The 15,011-nt window shown below is 37.0% G+C and overlaps 2 protein-coding genes across 2 annotated transcripts; one reads left to right on the top strand and one right to left on the bottom strand.

Moving 5' to 3' along the window:
• The first annotated feature begins 318 nt into the window (after positions 1–318).
• dlx2b (distal-less homeobox 2b) lies at positions 319–2,734 on the top strand. Its single transcript, XM_059554173.1, has 3 exons — positions 319–837; positions 934–1,118; positions 1,241–2,734. The coding sequence occupies exons 1-3, from the start codon at positions 519–521 to the stop codon at positions 1,565–1,567; spliced, it is 831 nt and encodes a 276-aa protein (XP_059410156.1). The 5' UTR covers positions 319–518; the 3' UTR covers positions 1,568–2,734.
• Positions 2,735–5,204: 2,470 nt separating this feature from the next.
• Positions 5,205–15,011, bottom strand: metap1d (methionyl aminopeptidase type 1D (mitochondrial)). The gene is made up of 10 exons (XM_059554172.1): positions 14,935–15,011; positions 11,098–11,264; positions 10,490–10,639; positions 10,228–10,376; positions 8,984–9,026; positions 8,586–8,749; positions 7,081–7,178; positions 6,515–6,562; positions 6,326–6,404; positions 5,205–5,386 (listed from the first exon to the last, which is right to left on the bottom strand). The coding sequence occupies exons 1-10, from the start codon at positions 14,972–14,974 to the stop codon at positions 5,308–5,310; spliced, it is 1,017 nt and encodes a 338-aa protein (XP_059410155.1). The 5' UTR covers positions 14,975–15,011; the 3' UTR covers positions 5,205–5,307.

The raw sequence follows: 15,011 nt of genomic DNA, 5'->3' as shown, positions 1-15,011 counted from the left end.
GCTCCTTTATATAATATAGGCCTATTTCATTCTCTCTGGCTATTTTCCATCGGGAAAAAAAATAGTCCTGTGTCTAATAATTAATCTAAATCTAAATTCTTTTTCAAATTCTGCTATTTTAATATATAAAGTGAATGGCTATATTTTTCAACCCTTTGTAAAGAACGGCTAAATCCCTTAAGACCAAGGCTGCGAGATATTTTGTTATTTCGACCTGTCAGAGGTCTTCCTTCAGCTGGCAGGACTTCCCAGGACTGCCTGCTAACCGATTGGTTCTCTTTAGCACATGACGCCCAGTATATGGCCCGCCCGTCAGCATCTCCAAGCCAGAGACCGCCGCGGAGCTCAAACCCTCTATCAACTATGGATATGTAACTTAAGGCGAATCAAACTACCTCCAGAAGTTGTGTGATTTTTGTATCACCGGTTATTTGTTAGAGGTGCAGATTCTGAATAGGCTGTTTTAAGTGGTCACGGTAGAAGTAAATTCAATTCACTGTTTTTTTTTTTCTCGCAAAATGACCGCTGTTCTGGATAGCCTTGGCTCGGATATGCATTCAAACCATATTACCTCGAGCAGCTTCAGTACCGTTCACAAGTCGCAGGATTCCCCAACATTGCCGGTGTCCAGTGTGACAGACAGCAGCTTCTACAGCAGTTCACAGACGGGTCACTGTGCGGGGACAGCGTACGCACAACTGGCATCTTATTCCTATCATCCTGGTACAGTGGGTAATGTTCACTACAGCCCAAAGGCTTACGATTTAGGCTACGCTTCGTCCTATGGCGCTTATGGAACGTATGGACCCAGTTCTTCACCAACTCCAACCGAACCAGGTAAGACCCCCCCAGTATTCCCAAACGTCGTTTCCTGTTGCCTATGGTCGGTTTGTTATATTTTACAATGACAACTTTTGTGGTTAATTTTGATAGAGAAAGAAGAGAGTGAGCCAGAGGTGCGTATGGTGAATGGAAAGCCAAAGAAAGTCCGGAAACCGCGAACCATCTACTCCAGTTTCCAGCTGGCGGCTCTCCAGCGCCGATTCCAGAAGACCCAGTACCTCGCGCTCCCAGAACGCGCCGAGCTGGCGGCGTCTTTGGGCCTCACACAGACCCAGGTCAAACGCGGCTCTTTTACCGTAGGCTGTGTCTTTAAGTTTAAAGCTGTGGTTTTATTTATTTTAACGCAGAGTTGTGTTGTTTCATGTTTAACTTAGACGCGCTTTGTTTTGCGCCACAGGTAAAGATATGGTTTCAGAACCGACGCTCAAAATTCAAAAAGTTGTGGAAAAACGGCGAGATTCCGCCAGACCAGCAGGTTGCCGCCGGTGACTCTCCCTCTAGCAGTCCTCCACCACAGGCAGGTTGGGATTTCCCACCGAACCAGACACCGAGCGACGGGGACACCATTTCAGAGCAGCCCACCGGGCCACCAAACCCCACCGCACCATCGTTTTTGACAAACTATTCATGGTACTCATCCACGAATACGGTCACACATCTACAGCCCAGTACCTTAATACAGCCCCATCACAGCTCTGCCATGAGTGCTGGGACCATATTCTAACAGAGACTCAAATGGCCGAATACACCTGTTGTAGGAGGATATAGGCCTATTCTGTCACTGGACTTGTGTCTTAGGAAAACATTAACTCTAAAATCTATTTTCAGGCTGGGTTTGCTAAAGATGTTTGCCGTGGATTTCTTTGGCGCCACTAATGCGCGCAGGCAATGCACATTAAATTATTTTTCTATTTATTTATTTGTTTTCGTTATAGTCAAAATGAAAGGGGGAATCAGATGTTTATTTCACATTCTAAGAACAAACGGGTAGCTTTTTACGTTTTGTACAGAATATATTAGATTTAGTGTAAACAAAAAAAATGTTAAAATGCTTATAACCTGCAGTCATAATTAAATGTGCGTTTTACTATGAGTTTAACGTTTGGTTCTTTGATTGTCGTTTCAAGTTGTTTTTGGTTTTTCATCTAAGCCTGTATACCCATGCAGACTTTTCCTGTGCATATCTCCGTTTCTTTTGCACACGTAATGCATGTGTGATTATTCGGTAGAACGAATCCGATCCTATTTAATCCTTTGTAAATGTTGTTGGTGAGGAGGTATCCTGCACCTCAGGGCATGAGGGGGACGCCTGGCACTCGGACGCGTCTTGGCATGCGCAGAAGGAGATGCGAGGGCGTTCCGCGTGCGGCGAGGGCTCTTCCCACTCCAGACTCTCTGGAGTCAGCTCGCTCCTCTTCCAGACGTTTTATGAACGCCACTCAACCAGAGAAAAAATACATAAAACCGCCTCAAGCAGACCGCCCTGGAAACATTCTCCTCGAGTCCTCGCTTCCAGCTCCAGCACAGCCTTGAGCTATTCTTGCACGGGGACACGCAGTTTCTCATAGCTTAATTGCCTCAGGTCTTTACAGGGTCAAGGACAAAATTTCTGGAACTAAAATATTTAGTGGAATAGGTGGGAGACCCATAAGGGCAAAATATCACTTGCACCAATTTTACAAATTAATATGAGGCTTTTGCTCATGTTTCATATTATACAGCACCTGTAATCTAGTCCATGTATGTTTATTTGTCATTGTATAACTGGGATTAAAAGTTGCTTTACCTAACTGTAATTAAGGCAAATCCATATTACACATGGATTGCACATTTGCTTTATTAGGCCCTCAAATCGTGTGAATATTTTTGTATACATTTCTTGAATGATTAATAATCGCTAAAATAAACAATAAAACAATTGTTCTACCTTAACATATTCAATTGTAGGCAATATTAAAAGGGGAGAAAGGAACAAAATATATCAAATCATTCAGCCTGGCCGAACAAACAAACAAAGAGCAGCAAATAAAAATAAAAAAAAACAGCATCATAACAGAATCAATAGTAGGTTAATGCCAGTTCACTACAAAATATTATTGCAGATTAAACTGCAAAATGTATCATTTCTTTTCTATTCTATAGCCTATATATTAGAGAGACCCTCTGCTCTGCTTCATGCAGAAGTAGCTTTGATTCCAAACGGAAGCAGTCATTTGGGCTCGTGGTGGTGCGGTTGCAAATAAGCCCCGGCATTTCAATTACTGCCAGCTGGGAATGTTGATGTAAGGAATGAAGCAGAAAGGTAAAATGTGCTACAATCATAGTAGCATTTGCTGTACCTGCAAAGATATGCCACGGTGACCTGGTGGGTTTGAGAATCAGATTCCCAAACTCAGAATAAAAATAGACGTCTTTTTCAATAAGAATCAAAGGATCCGGGCCCCAACCACAATTTAGAAAAACCGCGGAAGCTCGAATAAACCTCAAAAGAAACAAATCATATAAGATAAACGATTAGTAACAACAGCCCCTGAAACGTTTTTCCTTGAAAATAGTTCTTGGGTAAATTTCGGGAATAGCTTAGGCTACTGCAGAAAAAAAGTTTCTGCGCAGAGGTGGACTGTCCTGTCAAAAGTTAACCTGCATAACCAATATTTACTGGATCTCGTGAATATTTTTCTCTCTCTCTCTTTCTTTCTTTGCTATGACGACAGATGCATTGTACGATTAGGGAGAGAACAAATGCTCGAGCATTCACGCAGCCAAACCAAAGCCCAAATGAAAAGAAACAACACAATAAAAAACTAGCCTATAGCCACTTCATATAGGAACAGATCACGAAATGTCGCAGCCGAAAAAAAAAACGCAAAATAAATATGGAAAGATGCAACGAAAAGTGAGCGAAAATGCGAGATTTTAAGTTTAAAATCAATTAGTTTCAAGTCAATATAATGACCAGGAACATCCTTCATGACAGAATCCAGCACCTGCAAACGGTTCAGCGCTATAGCCTAAATGAGAAAAACGCCTATTGATTCCCTGCCTAAGCCTTTTTCTTTTGTCCGACTGAAAAGATTCCCGACGAGCCAGAAATTGCTCGTAATTGCGACAGACAGATGAAAATGCGTGAGGATGCACAAAAACCGAATGGCTGCAATTATGTTTCGATTTAATGAGCACAGCTTAGAAAGACAGTCACCGTGCGGTCAGAAATTGCAAACAAATCACATAAACTAGACCTATTAAATAGGCCCAAACAGATTATATGCTTAATAATAATATTCATATTGTATAAACTATTCCTTTTGGGCTTAATGATAATAATGTATAGACACAATTCATTGGTATTTACATAGTCCATCATCTTCATAATCTAAGGACTTTAGTTCTTTAGGATTAAAAATAATAAAATAAACAATGTGCGGTTAAATGTTATGTGGTGTCGTGTACAGCCTACGCATCATTTGCTTTATACGTTCTTTTCAATAGGCTTTCGATTCTTAGTTAAAAACAAACAAACATACAAACGTGAATTTGTGCGCGTTTCTTTAGTCTAAATATAGCTAGAGCTTACGGACTGTTTCGAGCAAAAGCAGAAGGAAACTTTCCAGATGGCAGCCACCGAAAGCTACGGATTAACTAGTAAGGGTCACAGTGTAATTAACTTTAATTGTACACATCTCAGAGGCACAGCCATTAAACAGATGCAGAACTGAAGCCGGTTTGTGGAGAGAGCTCGTGCTCATGTAAGTGCACTTTCTGATCACTCATTTGACGTAGGCTATTTCATTCAGTGTGTGTTTTTAGTGATTTAATATTTGCAAAATCAGACTTTTTTTTTTTCATCCACTCACTTCAAAACGTCAATTGTAAGACTGAAAGCTATGAACATAATGCTATTCCAAATAGGCTACATGCGCATTTCAGACAGCAGAATTCAAACTCTGTCAAATGTCAGACAGCATAAGCAGTTTGCCAATGACGCCGGGAAACAGATATGATTATAGGGTTTTCTTGATACGCTACACATGGCTCATACGGAAACCCATGGCCCATAAATATAATCACCTCTCGAGAGATGCACAGCGCTAACTACATTACTGCGGAGTAATATTATGATGTACGGAGAAACCCCGCCATAATAATAAGACGTAATGACATTTCATTCCCTGTGCTTTCAATGAGCTCAGTCAGAGATGACATCAGAAACCAAAGAGTTTGGAATAGTGAAGAGATTTTTGAAACTCATTACATAATAATCTACATGCATTAAACAATTATCCCTATTAATAGGGCTGGAGCTGCACAGCTGTTTCAGGAAGCCATTTGGTCAGGCTGACAAAATAAGATGAAACACTGGCTAAATGTTAAGAAACGTTTATTTAAATAACAGATTCTGTTATTTTAAAAACGCAGATCCATCTCACAGGTCACACTTCAAGATGTCCCATAATTCTTGTCTGGTCAATCTTCATCTGGTAGTTTTGTCAGAATCTCTACACCATCGCTGGTGATTACAACCGTGTGTTCAAACTGGGCCGATCTGAGTATTAACACACAAGAAAACACAAACACACAGGTGAACATGCTGAGATTTAGTCATTTATCTAAAATCAGTGGTTTTCAACCGGGGCCTACAAGGGCCTCAGCAAATTTTTATGGGTGCCGCAAGATGACAAAGTAGTTTAAAATAAGACGAAACAAGTATTAACAACTAAAAGATATAAATGTGTGATTTCTATACCTGGAGAATTTCAGAAAAATTAATAATAATAAAAAGATCTTACATCTTTAGCATTTTTATATATGTATATACAATAATAACTTTAAAAAAGAAACATCACATCATGTAAATGTCACAGAATATGAATATGTGAATAACTCAATTTTGACAAAACAATGTCAGATAGAACCTTATAATTCCAAGGTGACGAATTATCTAGTTATACCAAGCTCTAAAGTATTTTGTCAGGTAAAAATGATTATTATTATTTTTTTAAATCAGTTTTTCCTTTTCCAGGGCCTTGGAGTCAAACAGTTGAGAACAACTGCATTGGAAGTAGAATTAAAATAAGGAATCCATTTATCCATTTTCTTATATTGCATATTCCAGTCAACCTTAAAAATCAGAGCTCTAATCAACCACTGACCAAATATAACTCTCTGCTCTCACCTGCCAACAGGGCAATCAGCTCATTCGCAATTAACACTGAAGAGCTCTCCAGTGAAATATATGCAGTTAAAGGAAAGTTTATCCCAGAGCACTTATCTCTGTATGTGCTTCAAATTCTGAGGGTACTTAGTCTTTCAAAGTTAAATGTCAACAGCCAATCGAAATAAAATTCTTGAAGAATCTCAATAGAAATTGGCCACTTATTCTTGCTTGAAGTAATGAACGATATAATTAATATAGGCTACATTTAACTGGCTGCACTGGGCTCTCATTAGAAGTGTGGGAGGAGAAACTGAACACAACATGCACCTTTTGTCATCGACAGATACAGCAGTCCACTTGTCCTTCAGGATCTTGAATTCTGAGGATCCTTCCATAAGAATGGGTTCTGGAAAAATGGACGGAGAGTTTAACTTCCTGAAAGCGTACAAATTCATGCGTCCGCTTATGTTCTTAATAACATTCAATCGGTCGGTCATCTAAAACAATGATACAGACCTATAGTGAAGGACATGCCCTCTTCCATCTGTAGGTCATTGTCATTGGCTGTAAAAGAGAAAGGAAGCATGAACCACCATTGGACCCTGGTCTCTAATTAATAGTAAAACATAACAGATGATCACATTAATGAACTGTATTCATAAATATATGTATTCATAAAAATTCAAATAAATTAATGTTAATTCACCCCTAACTAAAAATTATGACAATTTACCTTCATATTAATCTAAACCTGCACTAAAGAAGATATTAGTCCAAACTATATAAGATATTTGACTTTCTTTGTAATGACAATGAAATTAGATTATTTATTTTCATTGTAATGACAAACAAAAACAACAACAAAACCCCTGTGACATTTTTCTAAATGTCTTCTTTTTTGTTCCACAGAAGAAATTCAGTTATACAGGTTTTTTTTACATAAAAAAATAAAAAAAGGAGTAAATAATGCAGAACTTTCATAGTTGAGTGAAGTATAAATTATTAGTCAACCACGGCTAACTGAGATACAATATTAAGTGAAATAAATTAATAATACATCAAATAATGATCTATAGACTCACCATGATGCCATATCTCTGGATAACCATGGAAATATGTTCCGATCCCATGACCGATAAAATATGGACACACACAGAATCCATTTGAATTTGCTACTTTGCTGTAATTCAGAAAGAAAACAGAAATACTCAAATTTATGTTTAGGACAGGTTTATTGTGGTTGATGTATGATAATTTGCTTGTATACTTTCCTCTGATAAATGATTAGAAGTGTGAAATAAAATTTTATGTTTTACCCACAAGCCTACACCCAATTAGGGCATTGCCTATGAGATGTCAAATTTAACCATGTTGCCTACATGTATAAAAAACATTTTCACTGTGAATAAGGCATGCTTGAAATGTTCTCGCATAGTTGTTTTTTGTATTCCCGGAGGGAAAAGGTAGAGGACAAAGGTGTACAACAGACAAAAAGAAAAAGATGAAAGAGAAATAATAAAAGACAAAGACAAAGAATTGCAAAGAGAGAGCAGCAGAGAGGATGCTAGGGTGCCAGCATGATAAAAAAATAAAAATAAAAGCAAGAGATGGAGAGAAGGAGTGAAAGAGAGGTCTAAGTGCTTTTCCTGAGGAGAGGTAATTGTTCCCTCTGTGTGTATATAATAACAGTGTATGTCCCTGCAGAAGCCCAGAATCCTACGCAGGGAGAGAGAAAGAGAGAGAGAGAGAGAGAGAGAGAGAAACAAAAGCATTGCTTCCTCAGACACAAAGAAAATTCTATTGCTACACTGCACAAAATGCACAAAAAGCTTATTTAATCACTTAATTGAATTATTTTAAAGACACAAGTAAAATACACATTTATATCATGAAAGTAAAAATCTAATATTCACACTTTTTTAGCTACACGTTTTGACCTTGAACCCATTTCAGCATCTTCACAATTGATTTTGTGCACATTTAACTCTTTGTATTAGAAGTGGAAGTTCAATAGGATGTTGTTAAAGATGTTTCTGTACTGTGTGTGAGTGATTGAGTATGTCCTCTCTCTGTGAAAAGGCTCCTGCAGATCTTTTGGTGTCTCTGTGGGGAGCTGAATCCACCCTGGCAGAGTCTACGATTCTCAAAGACAGCAGGAGCAAGCCTGTAATTTACATCGCTCTCTCTCTCCCCCTCACACACACACACACACACGGATACTTGCACACATGCACACATCCAACAAGACAAACTAACCTGTAATTTACACCCCATTGCAGGAAAAAAACCCATTGCACTCTGGGTAATTGCTTGCTCGGAGCTCACTGAGAAATACATTAACTCTGTGCAGTCCTTCTTCAGACTCTACACTATCAAATAAGGACTGACGAGGCAAGATTGCAGTCTTTTTTCGACTTTTGCACACAAGAGGTTTAGGGGTTAGTTGTGCTATTTTTAACAAGAGCAAGTTGGAAAACGCAATGAATAAAAGAACATTTCCCACAGACATCACCCTTGAAGGTGCAAGATGCTGTCAGGAATTCAGCCTGTGATGCAATCTGGGATGATGGTAGGAATGAACACACACCTGATAGTGTTGCCAATGATGCACAGAGGTTGACCTGGTCCACAGGCGGCGATGGCCTGATCTCTGCACCGTCGAGCCACATCCACTAACTTTCTGCCCTGTTCATTCACTGAGCCAATCAGAAATGTTTCTGAGGTGTCTCCGTGGTAACCTTCTAAATAAACCTACAGAACACATATAGCATCCACTATTTACATTCACATTTTATGATTTAGCAGACGCTTTTATCCAAAGTGACCTACAAATGAGGGTATCAAAACAACAGAAGAGTAACAATATGTGTGTTGTCCCAGTTAGTCTAACACATTATACATAGCAAAGTTTTTATTTTCTTAGAATAAATGAAAATAATAAAAAGCCAGCAATTTATTAGCTTAGAATTTAAACAGAGGACTCACTGTGACATCTATATTGATGATATCTCCATCCTGCAATGGCCGACTAGAAAACAAAATACAATACTGACAGCATGTAAGGTTTTAAAAAGACATAAACACAAAAAATAAAAATGCAATTCATACATACATGCTTTTAACTTTTGAATTAAAATTAACCTCTATATATTTTGGGGTGCATAAAGTATGAAATGCAGTGTTCTGACTCTATAAGAAAAGAAGCCTCAATAGAGCAGAATACAATTTAAATTTTGAAAAATTAAGTAGCTGGTATTTTCTTGTTTAAAATCTTTAATATTTGAAGAAAAAAAAAATTGTAGTCATGAGGTGCAACCATTAAAATCATGTGGTGCAACTAAAACATCCAGAAAAAAACCATGATGTTGTGATAAGTTATAAATTAAAGATTATATTTTCATCTTGACAAATATATTTATTTATTACAATAACTCACATCTATTCAAGCTAAATATGTTATTATGTCTACTTGGTTAACCCTTTTGACTTTTTGAGTCAATGAATTCGGACCTTTCTTGAAAATGGTATAAAAGTTTTTAAACAATGAATACAGCACAAATACAAAGAGTACATTACAATCCTGCTACTAGACGGCAAATATCCTGAAAAGTTTAGCTCCAACCCTAAACACACCTATTCTAATTAACCAAGGTCTTAAGTTGTAGAAACATAGCAGACTTAAATCAAGTCTCTAAAGTTAACAGAAAATTGTGTAATGCAGCAGCACACTAAAAGAATGGATGTCAATGGAGAGGCTTCAATACGCTGAACGATATGCTTTTTTGAGAAAGCAGCTTATCAATTAATGAACCGACAACCGGTCCACTAATCTTCAACCTGTTTGCCATTAAACATTTATTTTGCGGTGGAAAATATTTTGAGAAAAAACTGTTTTATGAGAGAAGTCACAGACAATTTTGAAAGAGGTAGGAATCAGGTAAGACACTTCTCATTCATTTCCATGGAATCTGAAACAAGTGATTGACTGTCACACAATGACAGAAATTCAGCATGCTTTCTCGCTCTCTCAAGTGGTAACCACAGAGGTTGGTATCTACCAGTAATAAGACAATATCTGCTGGAAACATCTAGGCATGTGTGTTGGAGCAGGTTGGAGCTAAACTCTGCAGGATGTTGGACTGTTTCATGCCATTGACACATATACTAACAAACAAAAGTATAGACATGCAGTCATAACAAAGCACTTGTGTTTGATAGCACTGAGTTACCTGTCTGGAATGCCATGGCATACTACATTGTTAACAGAGGTACAGACTGACTTCGGAAAGCCCCCGTAATGTAAAGGAGACGGGTAGGCATTGTGACGAACGGCTTCCCGATGGACTATAAAGTCTATTTCATCTGTCGTCATACCAACCTAGAAAACAAACAATATAGTGACAGCGTCTGCAAAAAACAATTCAAGGATGTGTCACAAGTTTATTCACCGTTACGTTCTCAAATTTCAGGTAAGTGTAGAGTATACTGTACCTTCAAGCTCTTTCCTGCCAGGAGCAGTATGTGTCTGGCTAGTTGACAAGCTCGTTTCAATCCCTGGATCTGCTCCTCATCTTTAATCTCGATGTAATCTGGCCACTCAGGCACCTTGCTGGATGACACATAGTCCGGCTTCTGGATGTGCTGAGAGAAGAGAGTACTGTATTTTTCGGAATATAAGTCGCACCGGAGTATAAGTCGCATCAGTCCAAAAATACATCATGATGAGGAAAAAAACTGGACTATAAATCGCATTTATTTAGAACCAAAGACCAAGAGAAAACATTACAATCTACAGCCGCGAGAGGGCGCTCTATGTTTTCAGTAGTAGGCTACAGGAGCACGGAGCAGCACAGAGCGCCCTCTCGCCGTTGGAGACGGTAATGTTTTCTCTTGGTTCATGTCAAATTAATTTTGATAAATAAGTCGCACCTGACTATAAGTCGCAGGACCAGCCAAACTATGAAAAAAAGTGTGACTTATAGTCCGGAAAATACGGTATATATAAAGAACATTTGTGATGCATAAAGCTCAAAAATCTATACTTTTTCTAATGTAATCAACATTAAATTGTTAATGTCACTTGTTGAGGCTGTAATTACCTTGGGTACAGCATAAGAGGGGCGCACTACAGCGGGCCGGACCACACTGTGAGAACTGTTTGATTTCTTCCAGAAGAAACTTCGGTGAGGTGGGTATTGGAGGGCAGCAAATAAGCTTCTATGGCAGCTGGGCAGCTGTGCTACTCTCTGTAGCAGCCTTGAACCACCTATACACAGTCAAAGAGATGAACAAATCATGTGATTATGCACTGCGAAGTGGATTTCTCAGAGGTGTATGAAGTTTGTTCAGTTTTAACACCATGTTGGCATCAGGGCTATTTCTGATGCTGTAGGTCACATGACAGTGAAAACATGGTGAATGTTCACTACCAGTCAAAAGTACGACTTTTAATGTTTTTAAGCAAGTCTCTTTTGCTCACCAAGCCTGCATTTATTTGATCCAAAGTAAAGTAACAATCAATAAAATTTCTATTTAAAATAACAGTTTTCTATATGAATACATTTTAAAATGTAATTTATTCCTGCGATTTCAAAGCTGAATTTTTAGCATCGTTACTCTAGTCACATGATCCTTCAGAAATCATTCTAATATTCTGATTTGCTGCTGAAAAAAAACAAACAAACATTTTTTTATTATTATGTTTTAAACAGCATATAAAGTATAAGAGTATAAATTTTTTTTTTCAGGTTTCTTTGATGAATAGAACAGCATTTATCTGAAATAAAAATCTTTATTATCACTTTTGATGAATTTTAAGCATCCTCGATAAATAAAAGTATTAATTTCTATAATGGCTTACCTAAAAAATATATTTTTATATATTTAAGTATAATATTCCAAAAGTTTTTTATTTCAGATAACTGCAGTTAATGTTTGGATGTTTCTATTCATCAAAGAATCTTGAAAAAAATATATTCAACCGTTTTAAATATTGATGATAATAATAAAAGTAAAAATGATAATAATAACAAATGTTTCTTGAACAGCAAATCGGCATATTATAATGATATCTGGAGGATTGTGAGACACTGGAGTAATGGCTGGCTGCTGAAAATTCAGCATCCATATTGACTGTAAATTTGTTTAAATTCATTCAATCATTTTTTTCCATTTTCAATAATAAAGTTGTATGTACAAAATACAATATTTTTGTACAACTACAATAGAATATGTGTTTTATTTTACAGCACCATAAACTGAATAAAAACCCACTTAATGAACATTCTTTCATTAATCATGCTGTAGAAGCAGAGGTAAAAAAAAAAAATCAAACCAAAGTGACCTTAACACACTTGACATCATAATTCTGACTTCTTAACTTATAAATACTGGTTCATTCAAATCCTTGATGCAGGGAAGTTCGTATTAATGAGTTGGTATGTCATAATTACAATGTCAGGCATGTTTAAGTTATTTGGTCACATCAAGGAACTTGTTCAGTTAATTGGATAATTTTGAACAGATTCTTTTGTAGCACTAATATAAATCCATAAAATCCATATTGATGAATTAGATTAATTACCCTATAAATATGTATAGGAACATAATATTTACATTTAAATAAGTTATCCTAAAAAAACACATCATTATATTCTAAACTACACTTGCATAACTCAAATGTCTGTGTTTCATGCTGCTGCAGGGCTTTTGAATCAGATATTGTCAAGTAAACATCTATTCTCAGACCCTGTGAATCATGTGCCAAAAACTCATTCCTTCTCCCATAAGAATAACACAGCTACATTGTAAACAAATAGTGCATACAATTACACAATGCAGTGATGCTCATATAATATGCTTCATTTTGAATCTGAGCCACAAATTAAAAATAATCCGAGATCCACCACCACACACATCAACAACCATGTTGTAACTCAAGCCAACGAGGACTGCAGAGTTTTTTGTTAAAAAAAAAAAAAAAAAAAAAAAAACAGTGGTCAAAAGCCCCAAAATAAGTGCATTTATACACAAGAGAGGGCTTAAGTTACAAAGATGAAAATAGCAGTGATGAAGGGAGTAGCTCAGAAGCAGCGAGGGGGTGGCTGGGGGGTTAGAATAAAGACAGTATGGGTTAACCCAGGGTGGGGTAGCGGCTGTGTGTAGTGACAACAATTTGGGTGGTAGAGAGCAAAGGATGTGGCCAAGGATGTGGACTGAACTGAATTCCCTTTGTGCGTATGTGTGTGGTCGACTTTAGACTTAGTCTTGTACTTTAGCTGTTATATATACTCCTTACTTCAGGACTGCAGTACATCACATGTGTCAACCTTAATATCAGTTCATTATTATTAATTGCTCAATATCCCCAAAGACAACATTCCCAGATCATATATTATTTATCCTAAACAATATATGAGATTGGAATCTGTGTGCTCCACCTCACAGTATGCTGAAAAGAGTATGCTCTTAAAAGTTGTTTTATTTGGTTCATTATTACACTCTTAAAAATAAAAGTGCTTAAAAGGTTCTTCACACTGATGCAATAGAAGAACCATTTTTGGTTCCACAAAGAACCAATCAGTTAAAGGTTCTTTAAAGAACCATCTCTTTCTTACCTTTTTATAATCTGGAGAATCTTCTTTCACCACAAAGAAGCTTTTGTGACACAGAAAGTTTCTTCAGATGTTAAAGATTATTTATGAAACCATTTAGAAAAAAAAGGTTCTTCTATGGCATTGTGAAGCATCTTTATTTTTAAGAGTGCATTATTGCTGTGTAAAAAAATAGCTTCATTGTTTCTTAATGTAAACATTATAAAAGTGTAATTAATAATGCAGTAAATCTATAATGCATCTTTGTTTGAGTTTACCTAATTGGTTTATTAAATGTTAAACCAGCTAAACCATTTTCGGTTCATAAATAACCATTGATATGTCAACTAGGTATCAATTTTTGTGCATCTACTGTATTGTTTATTATGATTCTCCTGTTTGTCCTAAAATGTTCCTTGAAAATAATCTTTAAAAAAAGTATTTGAAATCCATGAAAGAAAGGTGTTAACATGATTAAGTCAAATTAACTAAAAAAAAAACTGAAATATGAAGCGGGCCTAAATATATTTGCCTGTTCTTATTTATTAAGCTATATTACTGAAATAGGACTGACTCGGTGTCAGGAGACTCTACATTTCACTTTTGGGTTATAATTCACTTAAATGTAAAAGAAACAAAAGTGGTTGAGCAGAGGGGAAAGTTGTATGCTTCTTTCTCTATTTACTTCTACTGGAGCCACAAAGACTCTGCCAAACCAGCAAACAATAAAGAACTCCAAGACAGTGCCAGGAGTCCAGCCTCCCTGCAGTCTCCTTCATGTCCTCTACAAAACTCCACAATAGAGTACATAAAAAGGTAGACGAATTGGGACACAGTGCAAATGGTCAAAATTGGAGAAGTCTAAACAAAAGTTAATATATCTAGTATCTATCTATTCTCTTCACAAATGCTTGATTTGATCGTAAATAAAAACAGTAATATGTGAAATATCATTAAAGAAGTGTGTTCGTGTCGAATCATTAAGACAAATGGTTATGTAAATTTCTATCAAGTGTTTTATTGTTTGTAACGTTATCCGTGAAAAGGGTTTGAAGTTGAAAGTAACGTTAATTCTGTCTGAGCTCGGCTCTGTCTAACGTTACATTGATACATAGCGACCCTGTCACCGAGTAACGCACAGCTTGAAAACCAGCTCTTATTTTGGCTGGAAGGTTTGGATTTCATATAGCTTGATATTCACGGAAGACTGCAGTTATGCGATTATTAAGAATTAGATATGAGCGAATGCTGTCTCGTTTGGGTCACTGGTTTGCCACGGTCTGAGTCTTTATGCTCTACAATGTAAATAAGTCTAACTGTTCCTGAAGTAAACTGTAAACATACCTGTTCTGTAAAAGCATTGAGCGGCACAGGGCGCAGCCATGATTTCCGCAGAGGAGAGTCACGTGCTCTTCCAAACA

The sequence above is a fragment of the Carassius carassius genome, chromosome 7 (assembly GCF_963082965.1).
Source record: "Carassius carassius chromosome 7, fCarCar2.1, whole genome shotgun sequence".
In the NCBI taxonomy this organism is placed as follows: domain Eukaryota; kingdom Metazoa; phylum Chordata; class Actinopteri; order Cypriniformes; family Cyprinidae; genus Carassius; species Carassius carassius.
Note: the sequence above shows the minus strand (reverse complement) of the source record. Positions and strands in the feature narration are given on the sequence as shown.